Raw genomic sequence first — 15,807 nt, 5'->3', positions numbered from 1 at the left:
CATTCTTCAACATTCTTGCAAACTCATATCTGTAACATCTTTAGCGGAGCTATTCTACATCAAGTCTTAAAATGCATAAAAGTACAATGCTTGTACATGTCCGGCCTTTTGAGAGCTTCTGACATGCAGCAAAAGAGTGAAATGTGCTCAAAAAGCTTGCTATTGAAAATCCCATTATGCTAAAGAGATTTGTTAAAACCACCACCCCAGCCATCTGAAGAAGAGATATACTGCTGTAATGCTTAATTTCCATCAAAAGCCATTTGGCTTCTTCTGTCTGTTATTAACTGTACATGTATAACGGAAAAACTGGAAACACATTATGATTCATTTATTTCTCTCAGGCTTTTTGTGCTGGAAAGTAATGTAACTGTTGATAGATAGGTATAGATTGATTTTCTCAATTGTTGACACATGTTTCTTTTAAAGCCACACCAATCAATAATTTTATTTAAATATTGAGTCAAATAACTATGTGGCATGTGAATGGGGTTGCTGGTAATGATAATCCGTAGAGAATTATCACCCAGCTCTGCAGTTCCGCTCAGCTCTATGGATGTTAATAGCCTCTTTTAGCTCATTGTTTTGGTTTTATGGCCGGCACTCACTGTTTGGTGCTACTCCTTGTTTCTGGACACAGCAGAAGGCTGCCTTAGGCAAACAAGCCATCTTGCTTGTGACCAGAAGGCAGACAGACAAAGTTAGCGATTAGGTTGTCTCGACACAGAGAATTTACGCAGCTCTCAAAAGTTGAAGACCAAAAAATAGCTAGATGGAGAGTTAATATTTGACTTACATGTCAGGACGTCAAAAACACAACTCCAAATGAATCCCAAAGTAACTCTATGTCTCTGTGTAAATTGGCAATTCTTTGCTAACATGTTAGCCATATCAGCTTTATATGGCAGTTTCTGCACCAAGTGACAAAAAACAAACAAGCAAACAGTGTTACATTCCTTTATCATTGTTGTTTGCTTTAGATTCATATGTAAATGGATGTAGCAAACATAATACATAATAACAAATTCAGTCCCGAGAACTACGTCTTGGACTCCCCCCCCCCCAAAAGCTGTTCTGTTTGACCACTAAATGTTGACCTCCCCAAGCATGATGTCTTGGCGCTACCTATGCCAAAAGGAACCATGAGATGATCTCTAAACAATGATATACATATAAAAGGTGTCTGTCCAAAAAAGTGCTTTATATGTAGAACACGTGAGGATATGAAACAAGTTTTTTCCCTCTGATGGATTAAACCATATATAAAATAAATATTTTTTCACCTTCACAGAGATGAACAACTGGGATATAAAGTCAAATATGATCTCTCTTAACGTCTTGGAGCAATTTATACAGATGCAAGTCTAAAAGGGGAGAACGAGCAAGTTGAGATAATACATATATGTAATGCCATTATGTGGGTGCTCTACCAGGGCAAAAAAAGGCAAGCAAAACAACTTCTAGGTTCTTCTGGAGACTGCAGCTACTGTAAAGTGTCAGTATTTTGAGCCTGAAAAGGCGAAGCTGCTGAAGCGCCTCATCAGAGGCTGGTCTGAAAGAGTTTATCCGAGTCAGAAATGGGATTTGAGTTTCCAGGTATCCAGCCCAACCACTCAGGAATTGCATATTCTACAGTGCGTAATCTGAATTAATTCAAATTTGATATAAAGTTCAGTGTCCACATCCATGCAGTCTTCAGTCCACAGTTGGCAGCTGGTACTTCCTTGAATTAGAATTCTTATATGGCTTTCCCACTGTGGCACTCAGGCATGTAAAGGTTCCAGCATTTTACAGAGGTTTCACTGAGAAGCTTTAATGAGAAAAAACTACAGTTGAAAAACAATAGCAGGCCATATTTGTAGTCCAACATTAAGAACTACAAGTAGAAAATGAATAGTTGTTCATATTTAAAGCCCATCATAGCAAATTACAGTTGAGTTATAAGCCATGTTTGTGATCCAACAAAAAATGTTTGTCAGTAGTCAGCCATGTTTATATGCTGTCCTGAAACACGTCCTTGCTTCATTTTCGTTCAAGTTGGAGAGTGCTGCTGTATGCAGATCACTGAAGATATCTGGAAAAACAATAAAGACTGAAGTTAGATTCCATTTTCAAAAGTGTTAAATGATATATAAAACAGGCATGGACAAACTGTGGCAAGAAGAGTAACGCACAGCTGTACTGCAGTGCCAATACAACATAAATCTCTAAAATATACAGCTTTAATAGGAGTGTAAAACAAGGAGACATAATAGTAAGGAGTTCAATAACTGCAACATCAGCCCAGTATAATGCATAAAAAATCATAGGGACGGCATAAATGGGCAATCAACACAAACAGGTGAAGAGGGCTTCTGGTAATGGGCTCCACTTAACCAATACTGAAGGTCAACTGCTAGAGCATAGAATTCTGTCCTCCAAGAAATCCTCAGAAACAGAAGAAGAAACAGATGAAAGTAACAGAAAAGAGGGGAAAGTGAGGAGTATGAAGAGATAGCATGTGAGGAATTTGTCACACACTATCAAAAAAAGAGAAGGAGAGTAAGGGCTGTGCATGTTTCACATACAAGTCTCATTGAAATATTGTCAATGAAGCCACTAGACTGATGGTTGGTTGACCAGATGTCCTCACCTTTGAACATGTTTAGAAACATGTAAAAGACCTAAACTGGATTTGTGAATTTTAGCCAGTATGACAGAAATATATGGTACCTTAAGAGTAACGTAACACCAGCCTGAAAATTGCCTGCATTGTCCTCTGCACTCTATTGTAAATGTTAATGCTCCGTATTTGTATAGCGCCTTTCTAGTCTTTTTGACCACTCAAAGCACTTTTACACTACATCTGCATTCACCAGTCACACACTGAGCCTAAGTGCTCAAACCAAAACTATCATTCACACACATTCATACACTGGCGGAACAGCCGCCAGGGGCAATTCGGGGTTCAGTATCTTGCCCAAGGACACTTCGACACACGACCAGGGGGAGCTGGGGATTGAACCGCCGACCTTCCGATTAACGGCCAAATACAAATACGGAGCATTTACATTTAAAACTCTTGATAAAAGTTATTGGGGAGGGCTAAGCCCCTGATATACTTGCTTTTAACTGCATGTTCGCGTACGCAATGGCTGCCACGCGCATCCTGCGTTCCTCTGGAGCGTAGGTTGTGCACGTCTCCACAAATTAACGCTACACGTCAGCGAGATGCAATTCAGCACATGAACGTGGTTGCAGTATGTCAACCTGACTGGCAGGTCAGCAGCATCTCCTGTTCCACACACCAGCCCAGGTGGTGGTGGTATGCAGTTGGTTTTCCAACCGCCATTAAACACAAAAGAAGAAGGTGGTCAGCAGCAGACTTTAAAAAAAAGGAGATTTATGGCGGGATGTTTACAATAAAACTCCTGGAGCTAGTCTGCAATTAGCGAGATTGTAATGATGTCTCATTAAAATCACAACCTCCTTGAGTGTCGCTATGTTTGGTTTGCTTACGTGCAAATTTGGAGGTTGTCAAGGAAGGATGATCTAGCCCTGATCTGCCCCCTAGTGGATTTACGTTTAAACCTCCAGGTACACGCAAAGCACGCAGGCAAGTATGTGAACAATGCTGTTTGCGTCACAAGCAAAACAACTTCTAGGTTCTTCTGGAGACTGCAGCTACTGGAAAGTGTGGGTTATTCTCACCTCTCTTTTTAAAAGGTTACACTGAACATTGGCACTGGACAGAAACAGTTATCTGATGAATCATCTAATACAAACGTAATTCTTCGGATGGTATGATTTTATCTCTCTTTAACTTTGTCTGCAGGAACAGCGACTGGCCTGACTGGAATCAGTTCTGTCCAACTCGGTCTGATCAGTTGTGATTCCCAAATCATGACTGTAATCTGCCTCTTTTTCCAGTTGAGCCACCAGCCTCTACCTTTGGTAAAATTTGGCTTTGAAGACAAAGGTAGTGTCTGCAAGACTCTGACATTACACATCAGAGTGAAATGATTCCCTCTTTATTCTGATCATACTGGTCAGGATGTGCTCAGGTGTGCTAATGTGTTCTCAGTCCTTACACAAATATACCACACATTGCTAACAGCAAGCCCACAGGGGCTGCCACAGGGACACTGTGTGCACTGTGGGTGTGAAATGAAAGGCAAAATCTGGAGAGGTGTAACACACTCATGGGACGTACGTTAGCAAGCATATTACGGCTTGTGTTGGAAAAAGTGACACAGACACATACACAAACACACACTTCCCAGAAGCCTATCTATACACACAAATCATGTAGCTAAATCCACATGGACATACACAAATGCACAAACACACACACCCATGCACATACATATTTGAGGGTGTATGTGACACACACAGTTCATAAGGCACATTGTGTAAAGTTCTATACAGTTGTATGAACTTTGATCCAAAAAAAAAGCTAATAAAAAAGGTAGGACTTCAGAATTCTTTATTTTCCTCAAATGTACAGTAGAGGCGAGTGTGTGGGACCTTTTAGCAGCAAAAACCCACAGATGCAGACGACAGGAGGTTGTTTTAAGGGCTGAAATATGCATGAGCTGATGAAAAAAGAGCATATTCAACGCAAGTCGAGCTTTTATCTGAAAGAGGATTAGTCACTTCCAAATGCAGAGAGCTTTCATTACACCAAACCACTCTTTCAGCGATGGATTCCAGAGACTGTTTCTCCATAAAGGCAGTAGCCCCTGTTTTTCTGGTGAGTCAAAAGGATAGATGGCTGAGCTAGGGTGAATGAAACTGATGATTTATTATTCATCTGAAGCCACCGTGTTTTCAGCAGCCTCCTTTGATTTGGCAATAGGCCATTAGTCATTAGTCGTTTTGTTGTTCTATCTCCCACTGTTTCATCAAGGTAATGTTAGTGAATAAAATTTTATTCCCAAACGAGCCGCACTGAGCCTTTTATCCTGGTAGAGAAAGAGAGCAGGGCAGCAGAGGAGCAGCTGTTGCACTGCTCTCATTTCCTTCCTCAGGTTTGGTTGATAAATGTGGACCAAACTCAAGATAGACTTATAACCAGGGAAGCATGGCGTGGGTAATGATAACAGATAGCAGTGGAGGAAGCTGAAAAAGGCTTTCCTTATGCAAAACTACAAAATACCATGAACACTAATACAATTTAACACAATCCAACAGCTCTGCATCAAATGCTGCCGCACTGAAGCTTAATGTCCGATTTTTCTTGATACCCTGTCAGAGGGGGTGGATTCAACTCAATATCTGAAGTTTATAGTGTTGTTGTTTTGCACTGCATTATATTGTAAGGTCCATCCATCCATTTTTATATCCATTTGTGCTTCAGGGTCATGGGAGGCTGGAGCCCAGCATGCATTAGGCTAGAGGCAGCACACACTGTGGACAGAGTGGCAGTGTGTCACAAGGTATGACACACATGACGCACATATCACTGGCACGTCCTGACAGTGTAAGGTGTTCGTGCTAATTTGTCCAGGTTTATATACAGGATTGGGAAGTGTTTTGTAATGATTCATTTGATGCAATATTAGGTTTGATTTCAGCGATTCAGCACAATACCAAACCAAAACCTTTGAGGAATACAAACATTCTACAGAATATATTTTTTTCAATTAACAGAATATGCTGATTTCACAAATGTTAAATTATATCTAAATACAATCAGCTGTACAAGAAAATACAATAGTCTAAAAAATGGCAAAATTCTGGTTTCATTTATGATCAAATTAAAAGTTTTTAATTAAATAAGATTATGAAATCTGATGGTGGTTGACAGTTTGATACTGTGCTACAAAAAAACACATTTCAGTTGTTACCCAGCCTGATTCAAATATAAACATGTACACCCTGAAAAATAGGGATACAGGTTTTACAGATTTAGATAGTTTTCCACAAACAACATCCTAACAGGCACATATTGTATGCATAAATGATGCACTGAGCTCCTCTCTCCTCTACTTTCTCTCCCTCTGTATGTAACCTCATCCCATTATTGCATGTTACTAACACAACTTCTCCCCTTTCTGGTAGTCTTGTGCTTTCTCGTCCCTCTCCTCTCTCCTCCTATCACTTCCTGCAGGTTTTCTGGCTCTGGAGCTGTGGAGTCTGGATCTGTGGTTGCTACAACTATTGTTACTAGTCCTGTTGTTATTATTGTTATTATAATCATTAACATTACGACTGTTATCATTAACACTATTATAAATATCTGTACCATTTTTCATTTAGTCTATAGCAACATTACCTTCACTGTCAGTACCTCTGTGTGGATATTGTGTAGGCTGCCTCCCTCCCCTCTCTCCTTCCATCCCTCTCTCTCTTTCTCTCTTGCCCTCTCTTTCAATTCAATTCAAATTAGCTTTATTGGCATGAATGTGTAACAACAATATTGCCAAAGCATCATACAAACTACATAAGAATAATCAACCCCATACATTTCATTAAAAAATTAATTAAAGCTTAAAAATTGTAATTAAATAATTAAATAAAACAGTAAGTGTGTGTGTTTGAAAATAAAATAAAATAAATATAATAGTAAGCATGTGTGTGTGTTAAAAAAATTTAAAAATATAAAAAATTTAAATAAAATAAATAACTAAATGAAACAGTAAGCGTGTGTGTGTGTGTGTAAAAAAAAAAATTAAACATTAAAATAAATAGGATTTATCATAACTGCAATTACTTATTTAAATCAAAGCACATTAGCCAGTCTATTAGTGACTCATAATATCTCCAAAGATAGTGTTAAATTATCAAGAATCAACATAGACAAGTGATGAGAAAAGTAGAAGCCATCATCATGTACTGCAACCTAACCTACAGTCCTGTATTAAATTGTACCATTGTTGTTGTTTAAACAATCTGCCATCCTTCCAGGACCTGTACGCCTCCAGGACTCTGAGGTGAGCAGAAAAAATTGTGGCTGACCCCTCCCACCCCAGACACAAAATGTTTTAGACACCCCTCGGGCAGGAGGCTGCAGTCCATCAGGACCAAAGCCTTATGCCAAAGAATAATTTCTTTGTGTCTGCAGTGTCCCTCATCAACAGGGCCCAGGACCCCCAGTGACACTGACTCTCATGCCCCAGGCTCTCCCTTTACAGTACAGTATGCTCATACTGTACATTTGGTCAATGCCATGTAAAAATTTAAACAACCGCCTCACTGTTTCTCAGGGAAATGAAAATTAGTGTCCATATGTTTCTGAATGTGGATCAAACGCCGGGATGCACACGCACTGCAGCACATGCTTTATTGTGAGCATGTGCAAAAGTGTCCTTATAGGCTAATCAATTTGTTTAACAAGGGAGAAAAAAAAAGTCTGCCGGAGATTTATCATACAACTCTTCCAACGGGAGTCCCTCACTTTACCCACTGAGCTAAACATGCACATGAGTACCCAACGGTTTGAAATAATTTAACTGAAATAATGTTCTGGCCCGTCATGTAACGGCTGGAAAAAAATTTGGTCCGATGTCAGACTTATTTGCTGACCCTTGCGCTAGGTCTTTCATTTGGCCCGTCTCAGCTCCAACTCTTTGTCTATTTTTGGATTAGCTGGAGTCAGGGACTGCCAAGATGGCCCTACACATCTTCTCTTCAAAAACCTATGGGTGACGTCGTGGAGACTGCGTCCATGTTTTTTACAGTATATCAGGACCCATGGCTATTTCTCAAAATGATATAGTTGTTCTCATTTACATATTTTTTTGTTTCTTTTGTCAGAATGGAACAAAGACAAACTAGCCTAGTGGCTTAATCGTGGCTGAAATGTCATCCAAGCTGCAGCGCCACATGGTAAACTAAATAGTGTTTTATAATTGTGACAACAGTTGTAAGAGCTTTCTCAACATTTAAAATGAGCGATTACAGAGTTAGAGATTTGGTTTGCTTGTAAACTGATATTAGTTATGCTGTCCTTCACATGTACTTTTTGTTTTAGTCTCTTTTTAACTTCTCTCTAATTTCCAACAGTTGTGTGGTGGAGCTAGCTAGAACTCACCAGTGTCTGTTTTCCGCTTCCTCTAGAAACTGGACCAGGTCACTTTTCTCCAGAGAGAGGTCGCTCGCTTCACGAGACTCATAGGTCAGCTGCACCCGGTAACGACCACTGTCACCCTGCAGAAAGAATCGACTGAGTCCAACTCTGCATTTATTTGAAATTACATTCACATGAAATCCCAGCAGCCGATTACATGAGGTTGACCAAGCAAGAGGACAGAAAAGAGTAAATATTGGATTGGCTTTTACTTGTCGGTGTGGGCTAAACGAACTGAAAGGATGCAGGACAGGTGCTGCGCTGGCCTTCTGTTGGACTAAGTCAGTAATAACTTGCTTGATGTTTGCCTGTCTTAAGTTGTCGACTCGAGCAAAGAGGTTTTACGTATATACGGCTATAAATATTGAGTATATTTTGGCAAACTTACTACATAACACATCGGACATCGGTGACGTTACTGTAAGTGCTTCTGCGTCAGCTGCTGTCTAGCTTTGTTGGCCAGCTTGCCACCCAAGTTTGGTATTGGTATGCTGCTGCTGGAGGAGAGCGCCGCCGCAGCCGGGAGAGAAGGCAACATAACCGGGCTCAGCAGCCTCTATGGACATAACGTTAGCTAATGGAAGAGGCAATGAGACCATAAAGGACATTTACGGAGGAAGCTGAAAAGAGAAAAAGATGTTGGCGAGAGCTACGTGAAATAAAAGGCTGCAAGACAGATGACGAGCTGGCATTCTTTCTAAATAATACTGTAATATTGCTATGTCTTGTGTTGTCACACTTGCTCACACAAAAAAACTAATCTTACATAATAGTGTTTTAAAGTTAGAGAGAGTGGTGACTCTTGTTAAATGATCTACTGTAGCTGGTCATGTCACATCACTTTCGTTGGTTGGAATCTCCCTGTTAAATATTTGTAGCAGAGTCATCATTGAGAATATTATGAAAATATGGATAAAATAAAAAAACAAACAAACAAACAAACGGTAATTCATGCTGTAAAAATGAATTCTGTGAAAATGATAATAAATAACAACATAAAGTGACCTTAGTGGTTATATATTATACATAGTATAAATAAATATGAGCAGGTGATAGTGGTGTGGTGAAATCTAGCTATAAAGTTTCATAGTCATGCAGTCCATGCAGAGCTGGTTCTGATGCGAGGAAACCTGCCTGATGGTGCTCTGCTGCTCATCTCATGTCCAGGTTGTAGCTGCAGTTTGTGCACATTAATTAGGCTTCCCCTCAAAACTGTAGGGTTTCTAAGTCTTTGAGTTATGGTAAATTTTGAAGAAATGCAAAAGGTTGTTGAAAAAAGTGAAATCTGGATTTGTTCGTTAAAACTGCAGCCATCAGCTTGTTTGGGAGGTTAAACACCACAACAAGAACATCACACACACTTGATCCAATTAATTATGAACTCAAGTCCAGCATTCACTCTCCTCTTGACTGCTTGCTTATAAAAACATATAAATCAGCATAGCACAGAAAGGGATCAAAAGTAATTTGACAGGATGACTGCAAACTGCCCTCTCCTTGACAGTTTTGCGAAACGATTGACTATTTTAGTTTGTACTGTAATATTGTACAGTGTAGATGAGTATGAAGTTTTGATTACATCAATACACCACAGAAAGTTGGGTGTCTCACTTATTCTTTGCTGTCTGCAAGTTGTATTGAGTTCACAAATTCTCGATTTTTTAAAAAATGGAAATATTTGAATTTGTCATCTATCGCATGATGCAAAATTAAAAAAGAGAGTGTGTGCTTGTGTATGCCACTTACATGCTCAGTTTGTGTGTTGCTTGTGTGCCTGTGTGGCTCTCTACTGTACATCACACAGATTATCATTGGCTTCCACAGCCAGCAGACCTGTGCAGCTATAATTCTCACTGTCTTTCCTCTCTCCTCACTTTCTTCTTAAATGTCAGATGCCCACTGCTAACGAGACACATGTCCACGGGAAATAATTAAGCAGTGAAGCCTCTTTCAGGGGGATCAGAAGGGGATTTAGTAGAAAGGAGTGAAAAGTGAAGGATGAGTGGAGAGCTTTCAAGGGCCGGTGAGTGATTGTAGAAAGCTGACGTGACCCAGCAGAGCCGGAATGAGTCGAGTCGAGCTACATTTTTCATTTGAGTCAAGGTTTCAAATTGTTGGTTGGTCCTGAACTTGTCTTGTTTTAATTCAAAATGATTTGCAACTTTGAGTTTTGTAAAGTTTCACCATTAAATACATTTTAAAACTAGGCCCAGTCATGAGTGTTATATGATATCTGGGTTTGAGCTGCAATCTTGAGTGTTTCCTACATTTTTATTGTTGCCTTCCTCTTCTGAAGAGTTGGAGGACTCCTCTGCACTGGAGGGGATCGTCTCAAAGTCGTCTGCGTCCATAGAAGGGAGACGCCGCTGGACCCAGCCTGACGGGAATCAATACAGATTATTAACCACTGCAATGTACTCATAAACAAGGAGATTACTTTTCCACTTGGCAGAAGATGGTGTTTTTCCTGTTTATTGACAGGACAGCAATGATGCTGTGCAGTTAAGTAATTTGTCTTGTGAAAGCGTGATGAATCTGTTTGCAATAATTGAACCTCTAGCCAACGTTCTCATACAGAAAATGTCTCTGAAAGTAATGTAATTTATAATTATCATTGACAGTTTGCTGGTCACTGAAACACATTCTTGGAAAATGCCACAAATGTTTAAAACAACATGTTTTCCCTGACAAGCGACCTCTTGTGGTAATCCAAATCATTGGTACAAGTATTGTAATGTTTTCTTAAGAAGGAGGTCATTGTTAATTGGTGGATGGTTTATAGCAGTGGTGGCTGGCCCTTAGAGAGTGCACCAAGTCAGAAAGCCCAATGAACCATTTTTATATTTGATTTTTAAATATACAATAACAATAATAATAATCAGTGTTGGGCAAGCTTGGAAAATGTAGTGAGCTAAGCTACTAGCTTATTTTTGTTACTGATGTATGAGGACTTGTTGACCAAAAGTACACTTATTTGGCTACAGAACTCTTGGACTGTGCTGCACAAGCTGTTTGGAGCTGTTTGGAGAGGGAACTAGTGGTAGCATTCCAGCTGCCTCCATCTAACTCTACTTCTTTAAGATCGATCTATGGGTAGAAATCAATATCTGCAGAAAGAAGATGAAGTTATGGATTAGAAACTATGGAAAGAAGACAATACTAAAACAAACTATATGTTAACACTGAAATCAATTCCACCAAGAAGACAACCACACACAAATGAGTCCTCCTATGTGGTTACCTGGTTGGGAGGTGGATCTAGGGAAAGCTGAGGTGTCACTAGCAGCAGTAGCAGTGCTGCTAATCATGCTCTGACGTTTCCCGACTGCAGCCATAGCACCACGCAAAGTATCTGGAGGGAAGCCAAATGCTTTATACCATACTTTTCATCATGATCGTCCCTTAACATCGTCAACCAAAAGTTAAAACATGAGGGTCGTGATAGATTCAGTGTAATGAGATTCAGTCTTTCTAGTAAAGAGAGCAGTGCAACTCTACTCATGCAGAAATCAACCAAGTAGTCAATGGGCCTAAAAACCAACAAACCCCTCAACACACAAAAACTACAACAAAATATTTTATCTGATTCTCTTTGATGCTCATGCATTTTGAAACGTCACATCACAAATCACAACAAGTCAACACAGCAGGCCAGAAATGGAAAATTCGAAAAGTGAGCAAGCACATATCATCCACAAATACAAAAAGAGGTGCCTAATTAACCAAACAACAGGCTAAAAGGCCCAGCATGCTCGAAGACTGTACATTATATACATGCCCTATTTTTGCATGTCCATATACCTTCATAACCAAAGGGAGTGGGGTCACTCTTTATCTCGTGTCTCTTGCTCTTTATGCTAGCAGAGAGGGGACCTGGCCAGAGGAAATAACATGCAACCACAAGCATAATTAGATACTGACAGCATTACCCACAAACCCCCTTTAGACAACAAGCCCTTCAGACATGAAACCTGCAACATTATCTGTTAAAATAACAGCTTTTTGACACACACACATTATATATATATATATATATACACATATGTTTGTTATGACAGACCATTATGAAAAGAACCACAATCGTATGATAATTGTCACTGTCATCTGGTACACAGAGGTAGCAGTGGCCTACTGGGGAACAGCAATAATGGGAAAGAGTATATCAAGAGAAAACTCTGTTCTCAGTTCTCTTTTACCTGTTGCACAAGTACGTTTTAAAAATGTAGGCCGCTGAACGACTGACTTAATTAATGACCATCATGAGAGTTGGAAGACTTGAGAGTTGTTTGCTGGATATTCTTACTGGCATAAATGGAAGTTGAAGTCTTTACTTTTTGTGAATAAAATAAACAAAATACATTTTTGAGGGTCATCAGGTGTGAAATAAATTATCTTTCTTGGATTAAACGGACTTGATTTTCTTCAGCACAAAAAACATCAACGTCAAATTTTGAATGTTTTGGATTAATTTGCTGCATGTTAAATACCTCCTTCTGTGTATTTAACCTTGTGCATGCTATAGCTGTGTGTTAATATGACAGCATTAAATTGAATCTTTGTTAGTGCATAAAGTGTTTTGTATATACAGTATTACTAGGTCCTATACCTGCTATAACTTTTACAGATATGTTACTCAAGGGCCTTATTCAAATGTGAAACCATCCTGTAAAATGCTAGTACATTTGCAGAGTGCAGTACTTGTCTGAAAAGGGGTCTTTTTCACAGCAGACATTTTGACTCTTCATAGTAGGAAAAGCACAGGCGTTACTAACAACATTAACAATGGCTCGGTTTTCCAAGTTAGCCATGATACACATGAACAGCATGAACAATACAAGGAACCTGAAATTAAAGTGACTAAACAGAATTCAGTCATCATTCATTTTATTATTTACGCCTGCTTTTTCCCTACAGTGAGATGTTAAAATGTCTTTTTCTGGAATAATAAACAAGTTAATTATCCTCAATTTGTAAATGGGATTAACAACACTGAGATTAGGAAAATCAACCCCACCAGGGCCACTTACTAAATCTGCATGATACATACATGTATAAAATAAGGGTACATTGTGGCATACTTATAGTATAGTGCAGCTGTGTGTTTCCTGATATTAGTGCACAAGGGGGATGACATTTCAAAATAAGATGCCAAAAAGCTACAGCCTCATTCCGAGCTGAGCACTTCACAGCCATCATAGCGCTCTCATCAGTCCTATGTTATTGAAAAAGAAAAATACCATAAAAATAAAGAACAAACTGAGTGGGAATAGTTCAAGGGACAACTTCAATAGTTCTTCTCTGGTGTTTTTAATTCCCCTCCTGCCTCTCATCTGTATTCCTGCAGTAAATTGCACTTCTACTGCCACTATGCTACATTCCAAATGTCATCTCATCAAAATTCTTATTCCCTTGCTTCCTTCAAACCCACCTGAACACTGTTTTCTCATCTTTTAATTGGAACACATTTTTCTACCTCAAAATTAACCCTGAATATATCATATAACAATTCTAAGCATTCCTCCTACTGGGACAGCTATGGCTTAGAGGTGGAGTGGGTCGCCCACTAATCTGAAGATGTGCAGTTTGATGCCTGGTGTGGGAGTGTGTGTGTGAGAATGATTCGTTTCTTTGATGGAGCAGTTGACACCTTGCATTGCAGCCTCTGTCATCCGTGTATAAATGGGGTGAATGTGACATGCACTGTAAAGCGCTTTAATCTCTGCTAAGCTGAAAACACCACTGTCACCTAGCAAAGAAATGTTTTGTTTGTATTGGCCTTTCTTTACTTTATAATAATCTGACCAAAGGTCTTCATTTACTCACCATTGTATTCAACACTGCACCACAGAATGAGCCTATCAAGAAATGCAGGGTAATAATTAGCCTTCTACCTGTTGAGCTGCACCACTCTGTGAACAGCATCTGTGCACATTCAGTAGTTGGCTGTGCACCTGACTGTGTAAGAGTACTGAATGTGAACAGAACAGAGAAAGACATAGAGTACAGAGTGTAAAAGCAAGATGTAGCAATAAGGCAAAACGTGGAGGCAGGAATACTTTGGACTAATCAGGTACCTTTTGTGCGTCTCGTAGCGAAGGAGGAGGAGGAGGAAGATGAGGTGAGAGAGAAGCGGCGGGCAACCTCTGCCTCCTTAGCAGCAGGCTCTATAGCCGGAGAGGGGTCAGGAAGGAGGAAGAGACGTGGAGAAAGAAAGCGCAAAATGGAGTTAAGGGAGAGGCAATGAAGAAGCAGGGGAGGATGACAGAGAGATGGGGCGTTACATAGAATGCAAATGAAAGGTGACAGCGTAACACAGAATAACACAAGGGAAGATGTTATTGGCTTAATATGCTTCACACCCTTTTGGCGCTAATCTTCACATCAAAACACAAGATTTTAAACCTCTTAATACAATTATAAAGATACTACTACTACTTCTTCTATGTAATAATAATATTAATGATTTATAATAAAATTAATAATAGCAGTTTATCTACTGAGGACTTATCAAACATTGCAAATTGTTTTAAAAGAGACCTTACAAGTGAAATCCATGAAAAATAACAATGGTTCAAGCAAATGGAAAGAGGAAACAGGAATGCAACAAAATCCTTAAATAAAAACAAAAAAAAACAATACAACACAATGGAGGTGAATAATGTTTCACTTCCTCTGGATAATCCACAAAACACACTGGGAACATTTGTCATCAGACATTGTTTCTATTAAGACACATTCCTGTAATTTTTCAGCATTCGCACCTCCATTGTATTGGGGTGGACAGATACTTCAAAACCTCTGCATGGCTAGATACTATAAGAAATCCATAATCCATTTGGGCTATTAACATATGTTAGAAGAGGTAAACGACAAATTTCTCATATGTCATGGCTTCAGTACAGGAGCAACATGTCTGCCTGCCCACGTGCTTCAACTACACACTTACGCTTAAAGGGAACCTATTATGCTAATTACCAGAGGCGAGTTCTTTCAGGAGGGCGGGGCGGAAACGTGAGTCAGAGATGGAGAGGGGAGTTTGTTGTGTAACACAGAGGAACGGCCAGCAAGCCTTTAGTTCCAAACATCAATCCAACACTACACTATGCACTGCTTATTCAGCTTGTTAGCATCTTGCAGACTCAGCTGATCAGAGCCCCAGAGATTCTGTCCCCTAGCTTCATTGAGATTCAGCCGGCTAGCACAACAGAGACTATGATATTCAGTACCAAAGAGGTACCGCCAGTCCCGCCTGGTTCTCTGTCAGCCGTCCGGCCGACTCCTGCTCTACGTGTCCAGTCGACGGTTGTTCCTGCTCCTGCTCCCTGTGTCCACTTCCTGACTCTGCTGAATATTGTAGAGCTGTGAAACAGTACTTGAGGAACCCCCAAACCTGACCAACAAGTCTGCTGTGGAGGATGCAACATTTTAAGACTTGGGGGAACCTCACCCATATAATAGGTTACTGACGCAGTCAAGAAGCTCAGGTGTGGATGAGATTCACCATGAGATACTAAAGGCCCTGGACATTGTTGGTCTGTCTTGACTGACCTTTACAGTGTCACGTGGAGGTTGAAGACCGTGCCTGTGGTGTGGCAGAGCGCGTGGTGGTTCGCATTTTTAGAAAGGGGGGCCCAAAGGGTGTGCTCCAGTTATTGGGGTATCACACTGCTGTGCCCAACTGGATGCCCAATTATACCTGATGCAACTTAGTGGCTTCAGTGTAAATGACTGGGGTTAAACATCTTGTAAACCTGCCG

General features: G+C 40.0%; 1 protein-coding gene across 1 annotated transcript in view; it reads right to left on the bottom strand.

The window, feature by feature from the left end:
* Positions 1-943: 943 nt before the first annotated feature.
* LOC119888799 overlaps positions 944-15,807 on the bottom strand; it is a 38,799-nt gene continuing 23,935 nt past the window's right edge. Inside the window, exons 2-7 of the mRNA XM_038699571.1 lie at positions 14,125-14,419; positions 11,852-11,923; positions 11,292-11,402; positions 10,318-10,427; positions 8,015-8,130; positions 944-2,074 (exon numbers count right to left, since the gene is read on the bottom strand). Of these exons, the coding sequence (XP_038555499.1) occupies position 2,074; positions 8,015-8,130; positions 10,318-10,427; positions 11,292-11,402; positions 11,852-11,923; positions 14,125-14,419 (705 nt within the window). The 3' untranslated portion in view covers positions 944-2,073. The remainder of the gene's footprint in view (positions 2,075-8,014; positions 8,131-10,317; positions 10,428-11,291; positions 11,403-11,851; positions 11,924-14,124; positions 14,420-15,807) is intronic.

Source organism: Micropterus salmoides, unplaced genomic scaffold (assembly GCF_014851395.1).
Source record: "Micropterus salmoides isolate LMB-PRFRI ecotype aquatic unplaced genomic scaffold, ASM1485139v1 Ms_hic_scaffold_1, whole genome shotgun sequence".
Lineage (NCBI taxonomy): Eukaryota > Metazoa > Chordata > Actinopteri > Centrarchiformes > Centrarchidae > Micropterus > Micropterus salmoides.
Note: the sequence above shows the minus strand (reverse complement) of the source record. Positions and strands in the feature narration are given on the sequence as shown.